General features: G+C 33.6%; 1 protein-coding gene across 2 annotated transcripts in view; it reads left to right on the top strand.

The window, feature by feature from the left end:
• Positions 1–18,411, top strand: part of LOC131843538 (clotting factor C-like) — a 33,068-nt gene extending 14,657 nt beyond the window's left edge. The window contains exons 2-10 of one of the 2 annotated variants that reach the window (XM_059192207.1): positions 302–517; positions 1,080–1,582; positions 7,858–7,983; positions 10,807–10,918; positions 13,757–13,864; positions 14,819–14,995; positions 15,776–15,943; positions 16,933–17,089; positions 17,865–18,411. In XM_059192207.1, coding sequence (XP_059048190.1) covers positions 302–517; positions 1,080–1,582; positions 7,858–7,983; positions 10,807–10,918; positions 13,757–13,864; positions 14,819–14,995; positions 15,776–15,943; positions 16,933–17,089; positions 17,865–18,058 — 1,761 coding nt within the window. In that variant the 3' untranslated portion in view covers positions 18,059–18,411. The remainder of the gene's footprint in view (positions 1–301; positions 518–1,079; positions 1,583–7,857; positions 7,984–10,806; positions 10,919–13,756; positions 13,865–14,818; positions 14,996–15,775; positions 15,944–16,932; positions 17,090–17,864) is intronic. The other variant, XM_059192208.1, reaches the window with a different exon arrangement.
• The last annotated feature ends 5,081 nt before the right edge of the window (positions 18,412–23,492 follow it).

Here is a 23,492-nt window from a genome sequence, read left to right as displayed (position 1 = left end):
TGTCAGGCAGGAGTTGGCCTTCAGCCGCTCGATAAGTCCTTCCGCGGGTTTGGAGTGCCATCTGCACTCGGCTCCTAACGTCCGGTGAAGCTGTAAAGGCCAGCTGCGGCCAACAGCATTAGAGTAGTCCGAAAAAAAAACTTAATCTGTACCTTACAACGGAAACGCAGTTTACAAAGCAAGCTGCTTTACGGTTGAAATAATAGAGAAGAGAAAGTTGAAAACTGAGTTACTCACGCAAAGGACTTGACGCTAACATTTATCAAATCCTATTGACTTACTAACAATGTTCTCATTCCAGATTAGAGCCTTAATTGGCTTCCTAGTCACAGCTCTCGTTGCACCTGGTCTCGCACAAGACTCCGCGCCTATATCGCCGTGCCCCAATGTCTTCATGTACGAACCACCGGGCACGGAGCCCGGCAGGTGGTACGGAGTGGTCAATCTGTCAACAGACAATACTTTGCACTCATTATGGCTGAATATTGTGTTGGACAAGAAGGCTGATATACTTGGGGTAATTATTGTTGTATTTATTTATTTATTTAATACAATATATACTTTATTTTTTCTCCACAGGTATATAATCCGTGCTCTAGTTAGTTAGTTTTTTATATTATTATGTTAAGCGTTTAGAATTCAAATTAACTTAAGATTTAAATTTCGAGTAAATCTATTTTGGCCAGACGTCGTATAACCACTTTATGGATAGTAATGTATAATCTCTTGATTTATTAATCATTACATAGTATAAAACAAAGTCGTTGTCGCTGTCTGTCCGTCCCCATGTATGCTTAAATCTTTAAAACTACGCAACGGATTTTGAAGCGGTTTTTTTTAATAGAGTGATTTAAAAGGAAGGTTTATAACACAATACATAATAATTATAATACATGTACACCCAGGCGAAGCCAGGGCAAGTAGCTAATTTAACAATATAAAAAGATAGATATAAGATATACATTTAGCAATGCGTCTGACTACCCTATCTATATGCGTCTGACTATCTCGGATAACACTAGTGATCTAGTAGTACTATATTATTATTTGTAACCTCATTTAATTTCTTTCCAAAACAGAACTGGGTAGGAGATGTGTCGACAACAGACAATATAGACTTTAAGGTTGAAAACACAAAGATGAAAATACATCCTGGCCCAGCGGTAGCCGTCCGTTTCTTCGTGCAGTACAGTCCATTAAGTCCACCGGCGCCAAAATTAAAAGCCATTAGATTGAATGGAAGGGAGATTTGCAATGCCGATATCCCTCGTCCGGACACTTTCGAGACTGTACAAGATGGGGAACCAACTCGGAACCCCAAGCCCAGGCCGCAGCAGACAAAACCTCAGCCTACAAAGCCTTCGACAAGGCCAACGAAGGTTGAGGTTGAAAAGCCAGTAGAACAATCAAGTTGGTCCAATCAGCCTTCAAATCAACGACCTATTAATACACCGGATAGACCAACTTTGTATGAGGGTCTGAAGCCACAAGATACTCCAATAACAAGACCAGTTCATGGAACCCCTACTAATAGTGGACCTGTATATACGCCTCCAGTAAATGAACCTATACCATCGAAAATGTGAGTATTTTGTATTCTTAATTTGAACCATAAATCGACAAACTTACCATTCATTATTTGGTAGTATATTATATGACTGGAATGGTAAACAAGCTGAAGGCTCATTTAATGGTAAACCTAATAGCCATAGACGCCTACTTACAGGAACAGAACAAACGTCTTCATAAAGGTTACAACGAAAATGATATCCTTAAGGCTGCATGTCGACGCCTCTTCATATAAAACGTGTTACCACAGATAACATAATATTAAATAGTGTTACTATGAAAATCTTCTACAATAACTAATTAAACTAAATGCAAGTTTGTACATAGAATAAGACATCTAATATTAACGTTTCGCACTAGACAAGTTTTCTTTAAACAAATTCGTTTTAGAATTAAACGTAACTTGATTTTCATCCAAAAAAGAACCTACCTGTAGCCCGTTCGTATGAACAATTGAAAATAGTATAAAAATTAGAAAAATGTCGTAAAGCATTGTTAATATAATGAATTTCCAGAATACTGAAAAAAATTGGTCATGCGGTCTATAATGTGTTAATGGGCAAAATGTCTTCCTCACTTGGTTCATCTTCACTTGCTTTTCGATTGTTACTAGAGTCATTCATAGGCTGCTCGGAAGGAATTCATGAGATGCTGTTGAACGGACACCGCGTTATAGGACGGCTGTATTGCTATAAATAGATTATATTCTATTCTAGAAGCCAGTAGTAATGCTCATGCACTGCTATTTATGATACTTCAAACCGAAACTAGCTACTTCCATTTCACCGCATTCAGAACCGAGCAGCCAGAACCATTGGTAATCAACGTCTGTGTGACAGACTCGACCCATTGGCTTCGCGGCGTGATATTGCATCCCTGTGCATTTTCTACCGCATATGTCACGGGGAGTGTTCTGAGGAATTGTTCGGATTAATACCAGCTGCTGAGTTTCACCACCGTACCACCCGCCAGAAACTGAAATACCATCCTGATCATCTGGATGAATGGCGGTCTTCCACAGTGCGGTTTTCTAGAAACTTTTTGCCTCGCATAACCACATTGTGGAATCACCTTCCAGCAATGGTATTTCCGAACTGATACGATATTGAAACCTTCAAGAAAAGAGCTTATTCCTTTTTAAAAGGCCGACAACGTACTTGCAATTCCCTTGGTATTTCGGGTGATCATGGGCGGCGGTAATCACTTACCATCAGGTGAGCCGCATGCTAGTTTGTCCCCTGTGTTATTAAAAAAAAACTTCAAACCCATATATACTACCAAATCTCACCCGGAACATAAATTGTAAAGGAAGCTGATTGGCGGTAGAAATTCTACTAATTTTCACAGAACAAGTAACCACTACATTTTGGCATATAAACGCGAAAGTTTATGAGGAATCTTACATGTTTGTAATTCTTTCACGCAAAAAACTACTAAACACATTAATATTAAAATGATTACACAAAGAAATCATTTTAACTGAGATGACCTCTAGCGGTTAAGCATTTACACCTTACATTCGATGGTCGCGGGTTCGATTACTGGCATGATTTAACATTTGTATTCATGAATATTGATCTGGGTGTTTTCTTATGTAAATACATACATTTACAAAAATAAATGTATATATGTAAATATTTGTATCAAGTGTTTAGTCGCCATAACACAAGTTCTGCTTAGCATGGTGGAATAAACTAGATGGCGCTGTATGAAGTGTCCAGGGTTATTATTTAAAACCTACCTGCATGCAAAATTTCATTTAAATCGGTCCAACAGTTTCGGAGATTAGCCTGTACACTGTTTGTACAGTGTGTTGTTTTTTTCAGAGAAACAATAAATTTAAAAAATCTATTTCATTTGTAACATGACTCGGCTGATTCAGTTTTTTGTGTTTTTTTTTCTATGTACAGAAATTCGACCTCTGCAGTTTTATTATAGGTATAGATTATCCTACATTACTATACAACAGTGCTACGGGATGCATCGAGTATGTATTCCATTCCATTGGTTTTAGGCACCATATGACCTCATTTTTTATGTAAACAGTACATGTTAATATTAATCTATACATATAAATATAATTGGACTGTCTGTTTGTAATATTATAATAACAGTTTTTTACATGCATATGAATATAAATACGGTACATACACCAAAATATTTTTACAATTTTTGTCTGTTTATCTGTCCGTCTGTTAATTGCGGCTAATCTCTGAAATGGCTGGACCTATTTTGACGGGACTTTTATTGGCCTGATGTAATAAGGAGTAACTTAGGCTACTTTTATATTAGAAAAATAAAGTTACTTCCACGCGGACGAAGTCGCGAGTACAGCTAGTTATTAATATTTTACGAATATTTCCGTTATATACTAAGTATTGAATGTAATTTTAGTCAAAAAAATCCCCTAATTCCGGAACTAATTTACCTAATTATACTCTAATGGCAGATGAAATTAACTAGTCGTTTACCTAATCACATTGGCTACTGATTCTGATAACTGTAAACGTTATTTAGTCATATCTTAACCAATATGATACATGTTAAAATGACTCGTTGTTTATTTATTTATTCTTTATTTATTTATTCTTTATTAAATAAAAAACCCTGGACAATTAACACAGCGCCATATATTCCTAAACTAAGCAGAAGTATATATTGTGGAATCACCTTCCAGCAATGGTATTTCCGAACCGATACGATATTGAAACCTTCAAGAAAAGAGCTTATTCCTTTTTAAAAGGCCGACAACGTACTTGCAATTCCCCTGGTGTTGCGGGTGCTCATGGGCGGCGGTAATCACTTACCATCAGGTGAGCCGCATGCCCGTTTGTCCCCTGTGTTATAAAAAAAAATAAAAGCCTGTGTTATGGGTACTGGACGACTGATATAAATACATAATTGTTTTTTTAATACCTACATAATATACATTGCGAACACCCAGACCAATATACCAAAACAATCTTATTCATGAATACAAATGTTTATACCGTGTCCCCACATCGAATCCGCGACCATCGAAAGAAAAGAAGTGTCCTATACCGCTAGACCACCGAGGCCGTTGAACAATCTTGCACAAAACCAGTACCAGCTAAAGTATTAACAGAAAACCTTGCTTTTTTTACTATTATGGTGGCAGACAAGCATACGGCCCATCTGATGGTTACAATAGTCACTATAGCCTTTGTGGAACAGTAATAATCTGAATTGTAACAAATTTACTTATATACAAACATTTATAATTTCAAATAAACAACTTTTCACTAAACTCATATGAAAGTATGGTACATCAAAAATAATATTTTAAACATTTTCGTCTGTCTGTCTGTTTATTTTTGCTAAACTCTGAAACGGCTGAATCGATTTTGACTAGACTTACATTCACTGGTAGCTAATATTGTATGTTATAATATTTTAAAATATATATCTTTACATAGTCATTACATAGTATAAAAGTCGCTGTCGCTGTCTGTCCGTCCCTATGTATGCTTAAATCTTTAAAACTACGCAACGGATTTAGAAGGATTTTGGGTTTTTTTTAATAGATAGAGTGATTCTGGAGGAAGGTTTATATATAATACATGTACACCCGAGCGAAGCCTGGGCGAGTAGCTAGTATAAAATAAAACAAAGTCGCCGCCGTTGTCTGTTCGCTTATATCTTTTGAATTACGCAACGGATTTTAATGCAGTTTTTAACAATAGATAGAGTGATTCAAAAGAAAGGTTTATATGTATAATACCTTCTATATACAAGTACCACGCGTACGAAATAGAAATAGAAATAATCTTCATTCAAATAAGCTTAATACAAACACTTGTGAATAGTCATATTTTTTATTCTACCACTCAATCGGAACGCAGATTCATCACAAGAAGAATGAGCAAGAAACTTGCGTGTTGCTCTTTTGAAATGGGAATAACATATATTTGTCATAATATGTTATATATGTATACGTATTTTAATATAAACATCGCAGGTCGACAATACATAAAAATAAATTACATTCAAAGTTTTTTTCTTTTATTTTTAGTAAAGGTAAAAAACCTCAAGCGCACATCTATACATCTATACATGTAAATAAAATTAGAGTATCCGTTTGTAATATTGAAGTAACCGTTTTTTACTCCATGCATATGAATATAAATACGGTACATACACCAAAATAACATTATTTACAATTTTTATCTGTCTGTCTGTGTGTTTGTTCCGGCTAACCTCTGAAATGGCTGGACCGATTTTGACGGTACTTTTTTTGGGACGTAGCTGATGTAATAAAGAGTAACTTAGGCTACTTTTATTTTAGAAAAATAAAGTTATTTCCACGCGGACGAAGTCGCGAGTATAGCTATATTTTACGAATATTTCCGTTATATACTAAGTATTGAATGTAATTTTAGTCAGAAAAATCCCCTAATTCCTAAATAATAAATGTAATAAGGAGTAACTTAGGCCACTTTTATTTTCCACGCGGACGAAGTCGCGAGTACAGCTAGTCTTTCTCAAAGACAAACAAGACGCGGAATTTTCCTTGTAGCGGTTTTTTGTTATTAAGCTATTAGACGTAGAAACGATTTGACACTATATTTCTAAGTAATGTACAGCAAAGTAATTAGTTATGATGAACTTTTGACCGCACTAATAGTCTACTACTTATATTAAATTCCACGAATATAAGGGTTTCGATCGCGTCGATTCCGTCGCGAGTTCGATTCCTCGCACGGTGCAAATATTTGTATTCATAAGTGTGGTTGTTTGTATAGGTCTGGGTGTTATCTTTGCGTATTATGTATGTATTGAAAAAAGAAAAAGATATCTAAGTATTTGTATCAGTTGTCTAGTACCTTAACACAGGCTCTTAGCTTGGGACTAGATGATGCTGTTAATTGTGCATTATTTATTTATTTATTTTTCATAGCACTAGCTACCCGCCCCGCGTTAACACTGGTGTACATGTTTTATACACGTAAAACTTCCTCTTGAATCACTCTATCTATTGCTAACGAAGAAGGAAATTAGGTTCCTTTTGAAAACCATCGTCATTAATTCCTGGTGAATTAACCATGACGAACTAACCTGACGTCATGCTTATCCTATAATCCTCCTCCATGCTATTTTGATCCCTTAAAAAATACCTGAAGAAGTTATTTCTTGTACGGCCATCGCAAAAGATCATAATCGTACGTGACAACCATTGTTTCAAGTCCAACGGCCAATAAAAGTCCCGTCAAAATCGGTCCAGCCATTTCAGAGGTTAGCCGGAACAGAGGCAGATAAAAATTGTAAATAATGTTATTTTGGTGTATGTACCGTATTTGTATTCAAATGCATGCAGTAAAAAACGGTTATTTCAGTATTACAAACAGACACTCCAATTTTATTTATATGTATAGATGTATACATAATAACAGGCAAAAAGGAAGCACCGTATACCTTAGATGTATTCATCTGAGGTAAGGTGCTCTCTTTTTACCCTACTTACCTTCCCTTTTGTAAGGTGTAAGGCCTTATCTCTCTGTCCTTAGCAATGGGACAACAGCAAGGATATTACAACCCTGGTGCTGTTTATGTACACAGACAATAATTACTACTTCCCCCACACTAACCGTGAAATTATTTTAGTTACATAATATTATTGTAATGAATAATTAACAGTACATAACTCATATTCATTTTCGCTTACTAATAGCACAGATAAAATAATATTACATACTATTACTAAAAACGCTAATGTTTGTGAGTATGGATATGTTTGTTACGCTTTCACGCAAAAACAACTGAACGGACATTGATGTAACTTTACAGTAATATAACTTATACATCGGAATTAAATAGGCTATAATTTAAAGAGATATTATGTAAATTGAGCTAAATATAATATATGTCAAATAAGTGTGATGCAGAGGAAGGTGCACGAGTCAGCTACTGATTTTATATTACTTTTTATTCATAATTTTATTCATAAAACAATAATTATATATTTACGAATTAATTTGTGATTCAGCTGATAAATAATAGAAAATACATTTAAATTTTCTACAAAATTAAATGTCTTTATTGTGTACATAATATCTGAAAAATCTGTGTATAATAATATATATAAATATGCATGATATCTAATTTTAAGAAATAGAAAGTAGTTTTGTTAGTTCGCACAAAAACCCCGCATGTATACTCATACTCTATACCTATCTATCTATCTAAAAATTTCACTAACAACAGGTTAGGTTGGTTGATTTGTTATTGGCAATGATATTGAGATCTGTGAAATTGTTTTTTTTTTACCAGAGATGATGAACAGCCGAATCATAACGGTTTAAATATCAACCAACCTGGATTCAAACTTACCCCATCTCCGCCATTCCGCGTCACCACAGATAGTAATCGTGAGCCAGTCGATTTCGAGGAGCTAAGGTAAGACTGAACTATAGACAAGATTATATTTTTAAATTTCAAATATGGAATTCGAATTTGAATATAGTTCTGTAGTTTTAAAATGATTATTATGAATCGATTTTAATAAATTTAATAAAATATATATTTACAGTAACCTATTACATAAATATTCTGTTTTTTTATAGTATTTATAATTGAGCTTTATGTCAGCTACAATAGTTTTAATCGAAATAAACAGTATGAATTACTTATTCAATTCATAATAATTAATTATGTATATAAACAGAATACCATAAACAACGCTATGACGAAGTCTCACAATGGCAACATTATCTGTAATTTTTATAAAATAAAAATTACAGGTCTTGAACAATTATTTTTGTATAATTTTTTAGCATTGCCTATTTATATTCATTTTGAATGTTTAATGAGCATATGCAGGCGCCTCTTATTGTTTATGCAAGCTCTTCTTTTTATTATAGAACAATAATTCTATATAATGTTAGGTTATTTCCTAAACTCCAATTTCGGTTCTATTCTCAGTAGGGCTGTGCCAATTATTATAAAATATAATATTAATTGCTCTGTACCTCTACTGAAAAAGATTATTTTCACTTCCCTGTCTGCTTTAAATTAAACAGAATACCTTAACATCATGGTGGTACTTCGGGTAGAATTCTACAATTTCTATAGTTGGTGGTGGAATAATTATGCTAGTAGTTTTAAGCCTAACAGTATATTATTAATTTTGGAAAATAATAAAAATATATGTAACTACACATATTTTGGTTGTGGTATTCATAATGATCAGTCAAAATTATTATATTTTTTTATACATCAATTCCTAATTTAAAATATTTGGCTGTGCCAAGCCATTTAAAAAAGAAAAGGATATGTGGGCTCCCTACCCAAAGTCGTGAGCAAAGGAAAAATCTCATATAAATATATCAAATATTTTTTTCTGTATATATTAAAATTAATGACAATTTATATTAAGATCTGATCACGAAGTCCATCCTCAGATCACATAAGATATCTTTAATCTCAAATAATAATCTGAAATGAGGTTGAAATAGGGGATGAAACTTTGTACCGACGGAAACAACATAGAACAAGTCTGTAGACGTATAAATGTAGATTGTGGTTGCATTGTTTTTCCGCATTTAATATATGTATGTACATATAGTAGGTACGCCTTACAAATGGAATGTGCGGGGAAAAAATGCGCGGGAAAATATCTCGCTATAACAATCACAATGTGGTTTTATAACCAATGAGTTCTTAAAGAATGAGGTTTTATAACAAAGAATCAGTTGAAAAAATAAAATTTATGCCATGTTAAAAAGTTATGCGGCTACAGACTTTATTAAAAACATTTACCAAGTAAGATGCCGGGAATCGCCAAAATTAAGACTATAGTGTGAATATGTACCTCTTTTATTTCATGTAAAAAGAAAGTAACTCTGTCTGTCTGTCGCACTTTCACGCCAGATCTACTGAACCATTTAAATTAAATTTGCTACACAGACAGTCTAGACACTGAAGAAAGGACATCTACTTTTTAATGCGAAAAAATAGAGTTAAAAGGGTAGATTAAAGGTTGTATGGAATTATCGTCATTTTTAAAGCTAGAAGCTTAAAACTTCTTTAATTGTTGATTAAATATAAATAATAATAATAATAATCTCAGGACAATTCACACAGAGCCATCTAGACCCAAGTTAAGCTAGCTAGAGCTTGTGTTATGGGTACTAGATAACTGATACATATACACAGATATTTTTTTTTAAATACATAGAAAACACCCAGACCGATACAAACAATCATACTCATGAATACAAATGTTTGTGCCGTGCGAGGAATCGAATCCGCGACCATCGGTCGTAAAGCGGTGTGCTTGACCGCTAGACCACCGAGGTCGTCAAATAAATAAGGCATTCAAAGTTTAGCCTTATAAGGGTAAAATAAAATAGAGAATGAAAGTTTATATGGAAATTCTTCATTTTTGAAGGCAGAACGATAAAACTTTTTTCTTATAAATCTAAATTGAATTTAATTACACCCTAGTGCACAAGTTCTAGTAGCTAAATTTATAATATATATCTACTATAATAGATTTGAATATAATCTAAAACTAGAAAGTTCTAGAAATAAACTTTAAAAACATTATGTTGGAATGTTTGCAACAAATGAATTTACTCGATTGACGTATCTTATGCCAGATTCTGGTGCATCAAGATTATGCTATTTGAAATGTAACTAACTATTTACCGTGTTTATTTAACTTGACATATTATTATTGAATTCAACACAATGAAATATTGTTTATGAATAAAATTATTTGAAATTGAATAAGTACATATAGTACTAAGAACGCTAGTGTGTGTTCTAAAGACGTTACAAACTTTTGCGTTTATGTTATTAGAACTAATCGGCATATCGGATCATAATGGTATTTGATGCCTCGGTGGTCTAGCGGTTTAGCACACCGCTTTACTTGTAATGGTTGCGGGTTTGATTCCCCGCACGGTTCAAACATTTGTATTCCAGATTATAGTTGTTTGTATCGGTCTGGGTGTTTTCTTTGTATTACGAATATGTATGTATTTAGAAAGAATAAAAATATTTAAGTATTTGTATCAGTTGTCTAATACCATTAACTCGGGCTCTGCTTAGCTTGGGACTGAATGACGTGAATGTATGAATAGTCTTGGGTTTCTTATTGTAATTATTACCTTACCTTAGATTACATCATATCAATGGATATTACTTATTAAATAAAAAAAATCAATATAGGTAGCAGACAAAGTCGTTATTAACAGCTAGTTATTTTTCTTTCAGCCGGCCGATAGACCCGTCTGAATATTTCGATCGAGAGAAACCACTGATCCAACTGCCACCAAAGAGAGGGAATACTAACTCGGGAAATACAGGTGTACAGGATACCCAGAATGTAAGTGTTTTTTAATTTATTTGTTTGACGGCCGTGGTGGTCTTCTGTTTAGCATACTGCCTTACTTCCAAAGATCGCGGGATCGATTCCTCGTACTGTGCAAATATTTGTATTCGTATGATTATTTGTATGGTCTGTCTATTTTCTATGTATGTTTAAATATATATAATAAGTAATAAATTGGACCCATAAAAAACACTTCATAATCGGTTCATTTATTTAGGAGCTACAATGTCATAGACAGACACACAAAAGTACCATATTTTATTCCTGTCCGTCCAGTCGTAAGGAACAAGGCTGAATAACTAAAACCTAAAGTAGTTCATATAGATATATATATGAACTAAACTGAATAAGCTTCATATATATGAAGCTTATTAAATAGCTTAGTAAAAGATACCCTTAGTTCTCAAGATACGGACTAATGTCATGGTAAATTTCATTAAGACCCATCCAGCCGTTTCCTTATGAAATGGTAATGCGCAGGCAGATAGACAGATAGACTGAGAGACACACTTTCGCATGTATAATGTTAGAACGGATTTTTGTTATATATTATACGCTAAAGTCACAAGGTGTGGTCATAAGGAAATAACCAGGGATGTCAACCGCACGAGAATCTCTGTACAGATACGAGTTTTTGACTCGCTGCTCTTCATACTCCGAACTGCCTAACAAAACCCTTCTGGAATGTCTGTTAGATTTTGTGACATCACAATTCAATTATAGAATAGAATAGAAAATCTTTTATTCAAATAAATTTAAATTAAGCACTTTTGAACAGTCATAATTATCATCCTTTTCATCTACCGCTCATTCAGAAAGCTGTCTTATCACAAGAAGAACGAGCAAGAAACTTGAATCATTGTAACTTTACATTTCCAATTCAAAACGTGTGAATACAAACCACCAACTAGCACTAATTTATTAGGGTCAGATATTAAATACACAATAGGATTAAAACAGCCGTAACATTAAACCAGTCCCAACAAGCAACACTCGTTCACGAGTATGACGTATAATATTAAAACCCGAAATTGTAACTATTAACCAACATAAATGTTGCAGAGGCAGACGAGGGGTAGAGGTATTAAAAATGACTAAAATTGGTGTGACGAGATTTGAGTGCATTGTACGATGGGGGCGGGATATAATGGTATATAATGCTATTTGTATTAACTGATCCACGCAACTTCCTATAAGTCATAAAAGAGAAAGAGAAGTCTGAAAGTGGAGAACTCAAAAGATATAAAATAAAGGAAACCAGGGAATTGTAGATATATATTGTGCATTATTATTATATTATAAAGAAATACTACTAACTAGGGTCAGGAAGGGAAACCAAAAGTAACAATAGAATACAGTGACAATTTAGAATAGAATTTTGGTATTCAAAATATAAAGCTTATAAAATAGATCATAGACTAAATAAGTGGCCTGTATTCCACATACGAGCTAAATGTTTTTAGGTTGGCAACCCTGGAAATAATACTCAAAGGATTCGCAGTTATAAAAGAACTGGTTTCCAATCCGGTCCCACCAGCGACCAACAGCATTATTAAAAGAAAACTTATTTCAACTGGTTTAGCATGACCTTGTTCATGAGTTCGAGAACATTACGGTTTAGTGGTTCAAATATATATTATAAGGCAGGATCGATTCTGGTCGACGTCGCGTCGTAACCTTTCATCGGATGACATCCAATTTTTAAATACCTATAATATTACCGGCCTAGCTAAACGTTAGTGGTTAATTCCTAATGATTCTTGGCAGTTAAACTTCTTTAATTTCCATCCTATCGTCCTCCACTGGTGACCCCACAGCTTATATATGCCATTAGCGGAAGCGGGTCCACCATTAATTCATTATTTCTTTACAAGATGGGTCTACTTATATTTGTGGTATAATATTTCGGGTTTGTCTGTGACATGTGTAGTCGATGGTTGGAACGTAGTCTGTACAATGTACAGATTAAAATTTTATATATATATTCTAAAATGGCGGGAACGGCCAAAATTAATTGTACAGTGGGATTTTATTTTATATTTATCTTAATGTAATATATAATTACAGTACAATATTAATAATGAAACCCCTGGACAAATCACACAACGTCATTTACTCCCGAGGTAAGCAGAGCTTGTGTTATAGGTATTAGACAACTGATACAAATACATGGATACATATTTTATATATACATCCCGAAGTATCGTTTAGAAAAAGTCAATAGGTCTTTTATGGGCATAGGTATAAAATTTTACAATAACATACCAAAGGATATATTGAAATTACCCTTAAATAAATTCAAAACATCTGTTAAATCATATTTACTGAGCAAGGCCTATTACTCACCAATCGATTACTTGAATGACGAGCGTGCATGGCAATAGTTTTCATGTTCGGGATTTTCATTTAATGTTAGACATAGACACCTATATAAATATCTATTGCATTGCATTGTAAATAAACTGGATTTAAAAAAAAAAGTAATTCAATTGAGTTTCTTGCCAGTTCTTCTCAATTGGATCTATATGCCGAACTGGACGGTAGGGGAAAAAAATTATAATGTAAAAACTTTACGTTCATAAGCGGCTAAAATGTCCTACATGAATAAATGATTTTTGAATTTGAATTTGACATACATAATATAGATAGAACCCGCAACCACTGGACCATCGAGACCATCAAAATATATACGTGCTTAGTGTTTATTAATTTATTTACAGAAAAAATACTTTATTAATTAACTAGTAACAGTACAATCATCTCCTCTTAGTTTGGACCTATATGAGATACTCATTTGTGATACTTCCAAGCTAATTAAAAAACCTTTTTCAGGTGCAATGTGGTAAAGTGATGCGACAGAATCCGAACTTGCTAGTGCTCAATGGGAAACCGACTTACGAAGGAGAATGGCCATGGCAGATCGCTCTCTATCAAACTCAGGTACCACTTTTGTAGTAATGACAAAAACATGTCGTTTGGCTAAAGTTAGTAATTCGTTTTATGGCAATTGCGTAAGGTTTTACAATAAAATACCAGAGTCTGTTATAAATCTGCCAGAAAAAAGATTTAAATGTCAAATAAAACACTTCCTTTGCAAAAAAGCTTACTATAAAATTGAAGAATTCGGTAACGATAATAATGTTTTTGTAGAACAATTTTAAATACATAGCACTGACAATATTATCTGATTACACTAATAATGAGTGCGTAGCGATTTCTATGTTGATTGTCGCATGCCTCTTACTTGTTACACTGTAATTATTTATATAAAAAAAAACATCTATAAAAAAGAGCAACACACAAGTTTCTTGCTCATTCTTCTTGTGATGAATCTGCATTCCGAATGAGTGGTAGAATCAAAATATGACTATTCAAAAGTGCTTGTAATGAGTTTATTTGAATAAAGATTATTTCTATTTCTATTATTTCTATTTCTACATCCATTTAAAGACTAGATGGCACTAGTGAGCAACCGAAATTGGATTTTAAATGTCACTAAAACTGAGTTATCGACTTCTGACACGGCCGACCGAAACCGAATACTTATAACTATTTTAACTAGTGGTTGCAAACAGTGGCCGAAATTCGACCATAATTAATTTACTAGTATGACCATAGACAAATAATACTAAAACAAACAATATTAATCTATTCTCAGTTCTAATTTAACATCCAATATGACTATATACAAATAATATTAAAACAAATAATATTATTCTATTCTCAGACAGACTTTGATGCGCTGACTGACCTGACCTCATGTTCATCTTATCATCCTCCACTGGTGCCCCGCGAGCGTAAACCGTTAGCGAAGGCGGGTGCACCATTCCATTATGATCCATTAAAAAAACTCCTCTTGGAATTACAGCCGTGAAAGTGTTGTATTATTTCCAGACGGTAGATAACAAATACATCTGCGGTGGTACTCTGGTGTCACATAGGCACGTCATCACCGCGGCTCACTGCGTGACCCTGAAGAATGGTAACAGAGTGGTCAACAAAGACACCCTTTCTGTCTACTTGGGGAAACATAACCTCAGGACCTCAACGCAAGGCGTACAGATCAAATTTGTAAGTTTAAAAATCCTTATATCCTATAATATATATATTTATGATATTATAAATGTGAAAGTGTGAAGGTAACTCTGTCTGTCTGTCTGTCTTGCTTTCACGCCAAAACTACTGAGCCGAATAACATTGGGTATATGGATCTAGACTCCGAAAAAGGACTTATGCTACTAATGCGAAAAAAGGGTTGAACAGGGGTTGAGAGATGCGATGAAAGGATGTATGGAATTGAAACTTATTTTTAGGATGTTGATGAAATATAAATATAAATGACATTCAATGTTTATAAAAAATTTATCATTAAGGGAAAGTAAAATAGGGGATGAAAGTTTGTATGGAATTTCATAATTCGTCGTCGTATTCCAGGCGAACGTATTCGCGGGGACAGCTAGTGTTATATATACATACTAGTAGACCCGGCCACGGGGTGCGGTGGCCAACGTTCTTGAATAAAATAATATTGCGACTATAAATTGAGATGTAAGCTATTGTATCTTTCAAATTTGATCAAATTCACAAAAAAGAGCAACACACAAGTTTCTTGTTCGTTCTTCTTGTGATGAGACAGCTTTCCGAACGAGTGGTAGATAAAAAACAAATTGTTATGACTATTCAAAAGTGCTTAAATTAAGTTTATTTGAATAAATGATTTTCTATTCTATTCTACTCTATTCTATTCACACAATGTTCAAATTAGCAATCGGTTCAGTAGTTTAAGAATCCATCGCGGACAAACAACGTGACGCGTAATTTGTATATATAAAGATATAATGTAATGAACAGGTCGACCAAATAATAAAACATCCGCGATACAACGCCTCTACATTCAACCGGGACCTGGCGATCCTGGTGCTGCGGGACCCGGTCACATACTCGGACTGGGTCCGGCCCGCCTGCCTCTGGCCCGACGACCTGGTCGACATCAACAACGTCGTCGGCAAGAAGGGATCGGTGAGTATATATCTATTATTCTGCATCTTCTTTATCGATTCCTCCAGGATAGTAACCACCAGGAGTGCTTCTTCCAACCAAATCAGACCTACCGAGTCCAATCCCCCAATTACCATACGGACAAACAACGTGACCCGAAATTTTTATATATTAAGAAATTTCTTCAAAATCGGTTCAGCATTTTAGGATTCCATCATGGACAAACAACATGATACAATTTTTTTATTTTTTACATATTAAGAAGAAAATATTTTAAATTTGTGAGTTTGTATATATATAATACTGATCCAATTTTGAAAATTCTCTTACTTTTTAATAGGTCATTTATCGAAGAAGACTATATCACGCTACGACCTACAGATGTGGAGTAGCAATGAAAAATGTTGGAAAAAATGGGAAAATGTGGCACAAACAAAATTGCGCTGATCAGCTAATACTGATGAACACGTGCATGGGCACATGCACATTGTTTATTATTAAAATATTTATTACATGTTTATTTATATAAATGTCATAAACAAAATAGATAAATTTACGCATGCTGTAAACCAGCAACCAGTAATTAAATCAACTATATACCTATACATACACATATATAAACTATGTACAAGTGATAACAATTGTAAACATAATGTGTAAGGTATCCATTAAAATTTGTATCTTGTAAATTTCACAAAAAATAAAGTACAAGACTTCACAACAAGAAAAAAAAATTGGTTGTAATCCACCTGATGGCGGGATGTCAACCGTACGAGGATCCTCGAAAATCTCAAATTTGTGAATATGAGATTTTTGACCTTAATAAGGAGGACTATTTTAGGTTTTTCTTCTGTTTACTACTTTCTGAGTTTTTCATTAATATACCTATGTATTTATATTTATATGTAAGTAAATATAAGAGAGAGAGAGAAAACCTATTTGCATTTTTATCTAGTTATTACAAACAATATTTTTTTTTCTATTTATAACATTGTATTTATAATTTACAGGTAGTAGGCTGGGGCTTCGATGAGACGGGGCTAGCCGCAGAGGAGCTGACTCTAGTAGAAATGCCTGTGGTAGATGAACTCACTTGCATCAAATCGTACAGCGAATTCTTCTCACGCTATCTATCAGAGTATTCTTACTGCGCTGGATATAGGAATGGTAAGTTGTATAAGTTTCATTCCAGAAGCTTTGAAAGCTATTCAAATAAACTTAATTTAAGCACTTTTGAATAGTCATCACACATTTTTTAATCGACCGCTCATTCGGAACGCTATCTCACCACTCATCGTCATGACTTTTGAGACTTTGTAGAAAGTCGCCTGCGTGGGAAACTATCGTAATAAATTCCTGGTGAATTTACCAGGATGGACTGACCTGACCTCATCATGCTCATCTTATCATCTTTCACTGGTACCCAGCGTAAACCATTAGCGCAGGCGGGTGCACCATTCCATTATCAACCATTAAAAAAAAGTACCTCTATCACAGTTATTTACCCTACTAGAGGTCTTCTGGACCCTAGAACCTTACAAAGCAAGCTGCTTGGCGGCTGAAATAGGTAATCTGAGGTACGACTTTTTAGTTACCCACTGATAACCCCTGATAACTTTATCTTTTACAGTATAATGCAAATAAAAGTATATTGTATCTAAAGTTTTTTTTTCGGACTACTCTAATGCTGTTGACCGCAGCTGGCCTTTACAGCTTCACCGGACAATAGGGGGCGAGTGTAGATGGCACTTCAAACCCGCGGAAGGACTTATGGAGCGGCTGAAGGCCAACTCCTGCCTGACGGATACGACTTTAGTCTGAGGACACCTCTAGGGGTTCGAACCTCGGCTCAGGCCATCGTACTTTCAAACCCCGTTTGAATAGGATCAAGCGGAGGGGGGTGTACTAAAGCAGGTATATTAAAACATTGATTTATTCACAGGTGCAACGGTGTGTAATGGTGACAGCGGTGGCGGCATGGTCTTCAAATACAACGACATTTGGTTCCTTAGAGGACTCGTCTCCTTATCAGTAGCAAGGAACAACGAACGCCGATGTGATCCTAAACACTATATAGTATTTACCGATTTAGCGAAATTCCTGCCCTGGTTGAAGCAGCAAATATATGATGTTTAACTGAATTTAACCGCCATCTTGTTGTAGCAGCCATTTTGTTTATACTACGTGAATAGTTTAATGTAGTTCGTAGGATTGTACCTGTACCTATATCAAGTGACTTCGTTTTCCGCGTAACGAGGGTATTGTTGTCGTAGGAGATTGGAACTTTTTTTAGTTTTATACCTATACAAACAAATACGAAAACATTTTTTTTTTATAGTTGCAAATATATTTTTTACTAAGAACTATTGAAATAATGAAATATGCTTCTTTTAAACGTTATAACTCCTATTGGTCTTTAGACCACTTTGGGGACTAAGGCTTTAAATAAATAAATTATACATAATTAAACAAAACACGAAGAAAAAAAATAAACGATTTATATCAATCGCTTCGATTTCATTTTTTTAGTACGAAATCTTCGTGCTTCTGTTGATATTAAGAAGTAATTTATTTTCTTCGTGTCATACATTTTTACGCTAGATAAACAAAGTCATCCGGTATAAGTATAGTCAGTACAAATAAGTTATCATATTAATTAAACATTAAGCAAAGATTTACTTGTTTATATTGAAAATAGATATTAAACAGTGCTTATTGCTGCGATTTCTTGCCTTCCTATTGCCTCATTGCCCGACGGAGGAAGGTTGGGGCAATAATTATAAAAGTTTTGCCTATAAACAGATTATCATACTCTTCTACTCTAAGTTTAGCCATTTTCATGACGATTTATATAAGAATATGTTTTAAGATATCCTCCTTGTAATTTCGACAACGTGTAACTGAAGTACCGCAATCTTAGCATTTGTCTATTTGTCTGGGATATTTTTCTATATATCACGTACTAGTTGTTCAACGCGACTTCGCGTGGAATTTAACTTTTTTTTTAATTATTAAATAAAATTTCTAAAACAAAAGTAGGCTACTTTAAGTTACTTCCAATAAGGCTAGCTTTCTACATATGAGAGTCGCGTCTAAATCGGTCCAGACATTTCTGAGATTATCTAGAACAAATAGAGAGATAGACAGACAAGATTTTTTTTTATTATTTGATATAAGTATATACCGTATATACTTTCTTATGCATTTACTGAAGAGCTGTTATTTCGTAATTACAAACACTTCAATTTTGTTTATTTGTATAGATTTACAAAATTGTCACTTTACTTAGTCGGGGACTAGATGGCTCTGTGTGAAGTGCAGAAGTACAAAATTATTACATTGTCTTCCTTTGACACATTAAAAATGTTTATTAATTAATCAAATAAAACTAAATTTTCTAATTGGATTTATAAGGAATTGCGTTAATTCTAACACACGTTGTATATAGCATAGGTATCGGAGATACGTTTGTAAAAATAGTCATAATTTTGTACTTAACTAGGTACCTTTTAAAAAATCATTATGTAGATTATATAAGATACAGGATATTTTACATGTGGTGTACAATTTTGAATATAAAATATATTTTTATAATGGCAACTATTATTATTTATAGACTGAATATGTTTTGGTAATATATCTTTTGATGACAATAAAAGTATACGATAAAAAAGTATTTTATTTTTATACTAGCGACCCGTTTGCATCAATCAATAAGATAAAAAAAAATTAATATGGGTGCCTCATGATTTGACTGACATGCAGCAAGAAATGCGTGTTAAAACTTGTGTTGCTTTGTGGTATCGGTATAGAAATGAAGGGATATTGGATCGAATTGTGACAAGTGACGAAAAGTGGATTCTTTACGATAACAGTAAGCGAAAAATGCAATGAATGACCCTAGGTATAACGCCGCATCACACATTATTTATAATTTGATTTTTAAACCTTGTTATAATCCTACTAACAAATAAAAGTAGACATACCTGATGGTAAATTGTTCCTTACTAGTACAGTAGCAAACCCCTATATTATTTAATTAGGGGTAGATTTTGTTCAAGTCTACCTCGGTTATAAAATAATAATAATAATCCCAGTACAATTCACAGAGCGCTATTTAGACCCAAGTTAAGCTAGATGAAGATTAACTTGTGTTATGGGTACTAGATAACTGATACATAGATTTTTAAGTACATACATATTATACATAGAAAACACCCAGACCGATACAAACTCACGAATACAAATGTTTGTGCCATTGCGAGGAATCGAACTTGCGACTATCGGAATTAAGGCGGCGTGCTAAACCGCTGGACCACCGAGCCCGTCAAATAAAAATATCTTCTATTAATTTTTATAAATTCTTTCACTTGTAATGAGCATTTTCAGTGGGCTTGTGGGTACTGGTCTGTTCGGGTTACGAACACTGATTAGACTATTTGCTTTTGCAATTTCATATGCTGGTGGTCATTCTATTCTCCCAAATTTTAATTTAAAAATAAATCTGTATTATTGTAAACATGTACCGCATTTATGTGAAAAGAATAGGAGCTGAGTTTCTTGTCAGTTCTTTTCATCTTGAAATCCTTCCGAACTGACGGTAGATTTTCCATATCATAGGAGTCTGTAATGGACCTACATGAATAAAAATATTTTGAATTTAGATTTTTTTTAATTTGAGCCTTTACGGCTTTAATGCAAGCTGTGCCGCAAGATATTACTAGTGCGAAATAAAATTCAAAATACTATTGTTATATCTGTAATATTAAAATACAGGAAACTTAAAAACAAACTTATTACAACAGATAGTGAAAAATATACATAAATGCTTGTGAGTTTCTAGTACAGTCCCTCATTATATTTAATACGGCGCCAGTCGTAAATGGTATACAGAGTCAAAAGCTAACTAGAACACTTGCAAACTGAACCTTTTCCACTAAGAGATAAAGTGGATATTTATTTATTTTAAGGATTACCAACATAAGATACAGCAATAAAAAAATTGTCATCATTCTATACAATTCTAATGGTCTTAACTACTAACTGTTCTCATAATTATAGGTAACCGCAGCATGCTTTGAGTTACAAGATATATATCACTACTATTACATATGTCAATAAAATTAATTAAACTTGAATATTCGAAATAACAGTACTGAACTTTTCATACAAAATTTATCACATGACCGCGCGTTTGATGTATTTTCTTATTTCCACCTTTCTTCTTTGGGACTATTGTTCAGTGACAGTAATACTACCACAATCTTTCGGCTTCGTATATATAGGGTGTAAGGGACAGGTTGGCCAAAACTAAAACAGCTGATTCAGAAGAATGGTCTGAATCAGACGGCATAGTATTTCCCCACTGGAAATGCACCAGAGCCATATAAATAATTATTCTTAGTTTTGACGCTGCGCTATGTATTGCGCGCAATGTGATTTTACAACGAGAAGTATCGCGGTGACACGTCAGTTCTGAACTGATCAGCGCGGGGAAGGATTTTAAATCGAATTACAGTGATGTTTTATGGTATTTTATATTATTTCGCTATGAAATATTATTATTTCTTTATATTATTACATAATATCATAGTTCACATGATTTTTAAAACGAAAAAAAAATTTAAAAAATTCCGGTAAGAATTTCCACTGGTTTAGTGTTTTAGTTTTTGCCAACCTGTTCCTTACACCCGGTATATATACGGAACCTTTTCCATTAAGACAAAGTGAAAATTCGTAATACAAATTCCGAACTTTTCATACAAATTTAATCACGTGACCACGATTTTCATTTCATTTTTTTTTTAATTTCACATCACATTTCATCGTTGGGAAAGTTTTTCAGTGACATTAATACTACCACAGTCTTTTGGCTTTATACATATACCCTTTACGACTAAACCTATATATCACAAATATGAAAAAAAACAATTTGCATTTTATTTATTTGCTGAAAAAAAAATATAAATAAACTGCAAACAATCTCGAATTCATAAAATAAACAATTTTGAATTATATTTTAAATTAGGGATCTGTAGCATAAAAAGACAATACATAGAATATACAAGTAAAGAACTAACAGGGGACAACAAGAAATTAAAACTAAAATAAAAAAAATATAAAGGCACGCATACATTAAAACGCAAAGTATATAACACAAATATCTTATTTACATGAACAAATGCAAACAAAAAAACGGTTTTAAATAAAACCAGCGTGCCTTTTCATTTAATTACAAAAAAAAAAGAAAAAAAACCTGTTTTCACACGCAACTAGTACGAAAATATTTCGTAACTTATTCTTCATTATTATATACGCCTATATGCTGACATAATAAATCCCTCCATTTTGCTAATCAACGCTCTATTAAAGATAAAAATCTTTGGCGGCAGTACGATTTTCTAGATATTTCTAAATTCTAACCGGTTATGACCGGAAAGGCAGTCCTGTACCTTGGATCGATATCACTGGGTTTCGAACTGGTATACCCATTATTACAAATGCTGTATAAAACTCGTGCTCATAATATTACATTAAGCCACAATGACCTATGAATACGGGGCTATAAATTCGAAATAATAAACCCTGAACAATCCACACAGCGCCATCTAGTCCTAAGCTAAGCAGAGCTTGTGTTACTAGACAATTGATAGAAATACCTAAATACATTATTTTTGTACAACAACAATATATACATAATAAAACATCTAAATTAATATAAATAATCATACCGATGAATACAAATGTTTGCACGTGCAAGGAACCGAACCCGCAACCATCGGAAGTAAGGTGATGTGCTAAACCGCTAGACCACCGAGGGTGTCATAATATTTTTCTATTTTCCGCGTATCGACCGCGACTGATGTCTATCAATTTACATAATCTATCGAAAATCTATTAATATAATGAGAAATAAACATAAAATTTAAATTAAAAAAAACTATTAATATATTACCATCATTCATCAACATAAATCCCTGTAAAATAACACCAAACTAGTTAAAATATAATAAATAAATAAAATTTATACCACACATAATGCATTACCGAAAAATAATACTTTTTTCTTAATTTGCTAATTTACACTTTAAAGTTACATCATTACAAAGATAGTGTATTTTATTTATTAGTTTAATAACACCTTTGTTTCCAATTCTCGAAACAGATTGCATATGTAAAACCATATGACCACAGCTAGTGCATCCTAGTCGAAACATCGAGAAAGGTAAATACCTTTATTTGCCATAAAATTATTAAGACCCGGTAAATAATATAAATAACATTAGCTTTTATTTCTACAAACTCCTGTATTTATGGGTATACCAGAATATTATTAGGCGTAGGGCGTCGTAGCCTAGTAGTTTATAGCCCCGACTTATACTACCCAAATGGTCGGAAGTTCTAATCTGGTCGACACCAAAAAATCTTATTATGCCAATTTATATTTCTGACTGATTGCGGTGATGAAAACACCATTAACAAACCAAGTTAATTCGACAGCTGAGGTACTCAAACACACTTATCGAACATACCAAGTGTTTTCACCACAAGTTCAACAATTGACAATATC

This window comes from Achroia grisella, unplaced genomic scaffold (genome assembly GCF_030625045.1).
Source record: "Achroia grisella isolate CSIRO2021 unplaced genomic scaffold, CSIRO_AGI_Agris_v1 utg319, whole genome shotgun sequence".
Lineage (NCBI taxonomy): Eukaryota > Metazoa > Arthropoda > Insecta > Lepidoptera > Pyralidae > Achroia > Achroia grisella.
The sequence above is the reverse complement of the archived record's forward strand: the minus strand, read 5'-3'. Positions and strand labels throughout refer to the sequence as shown.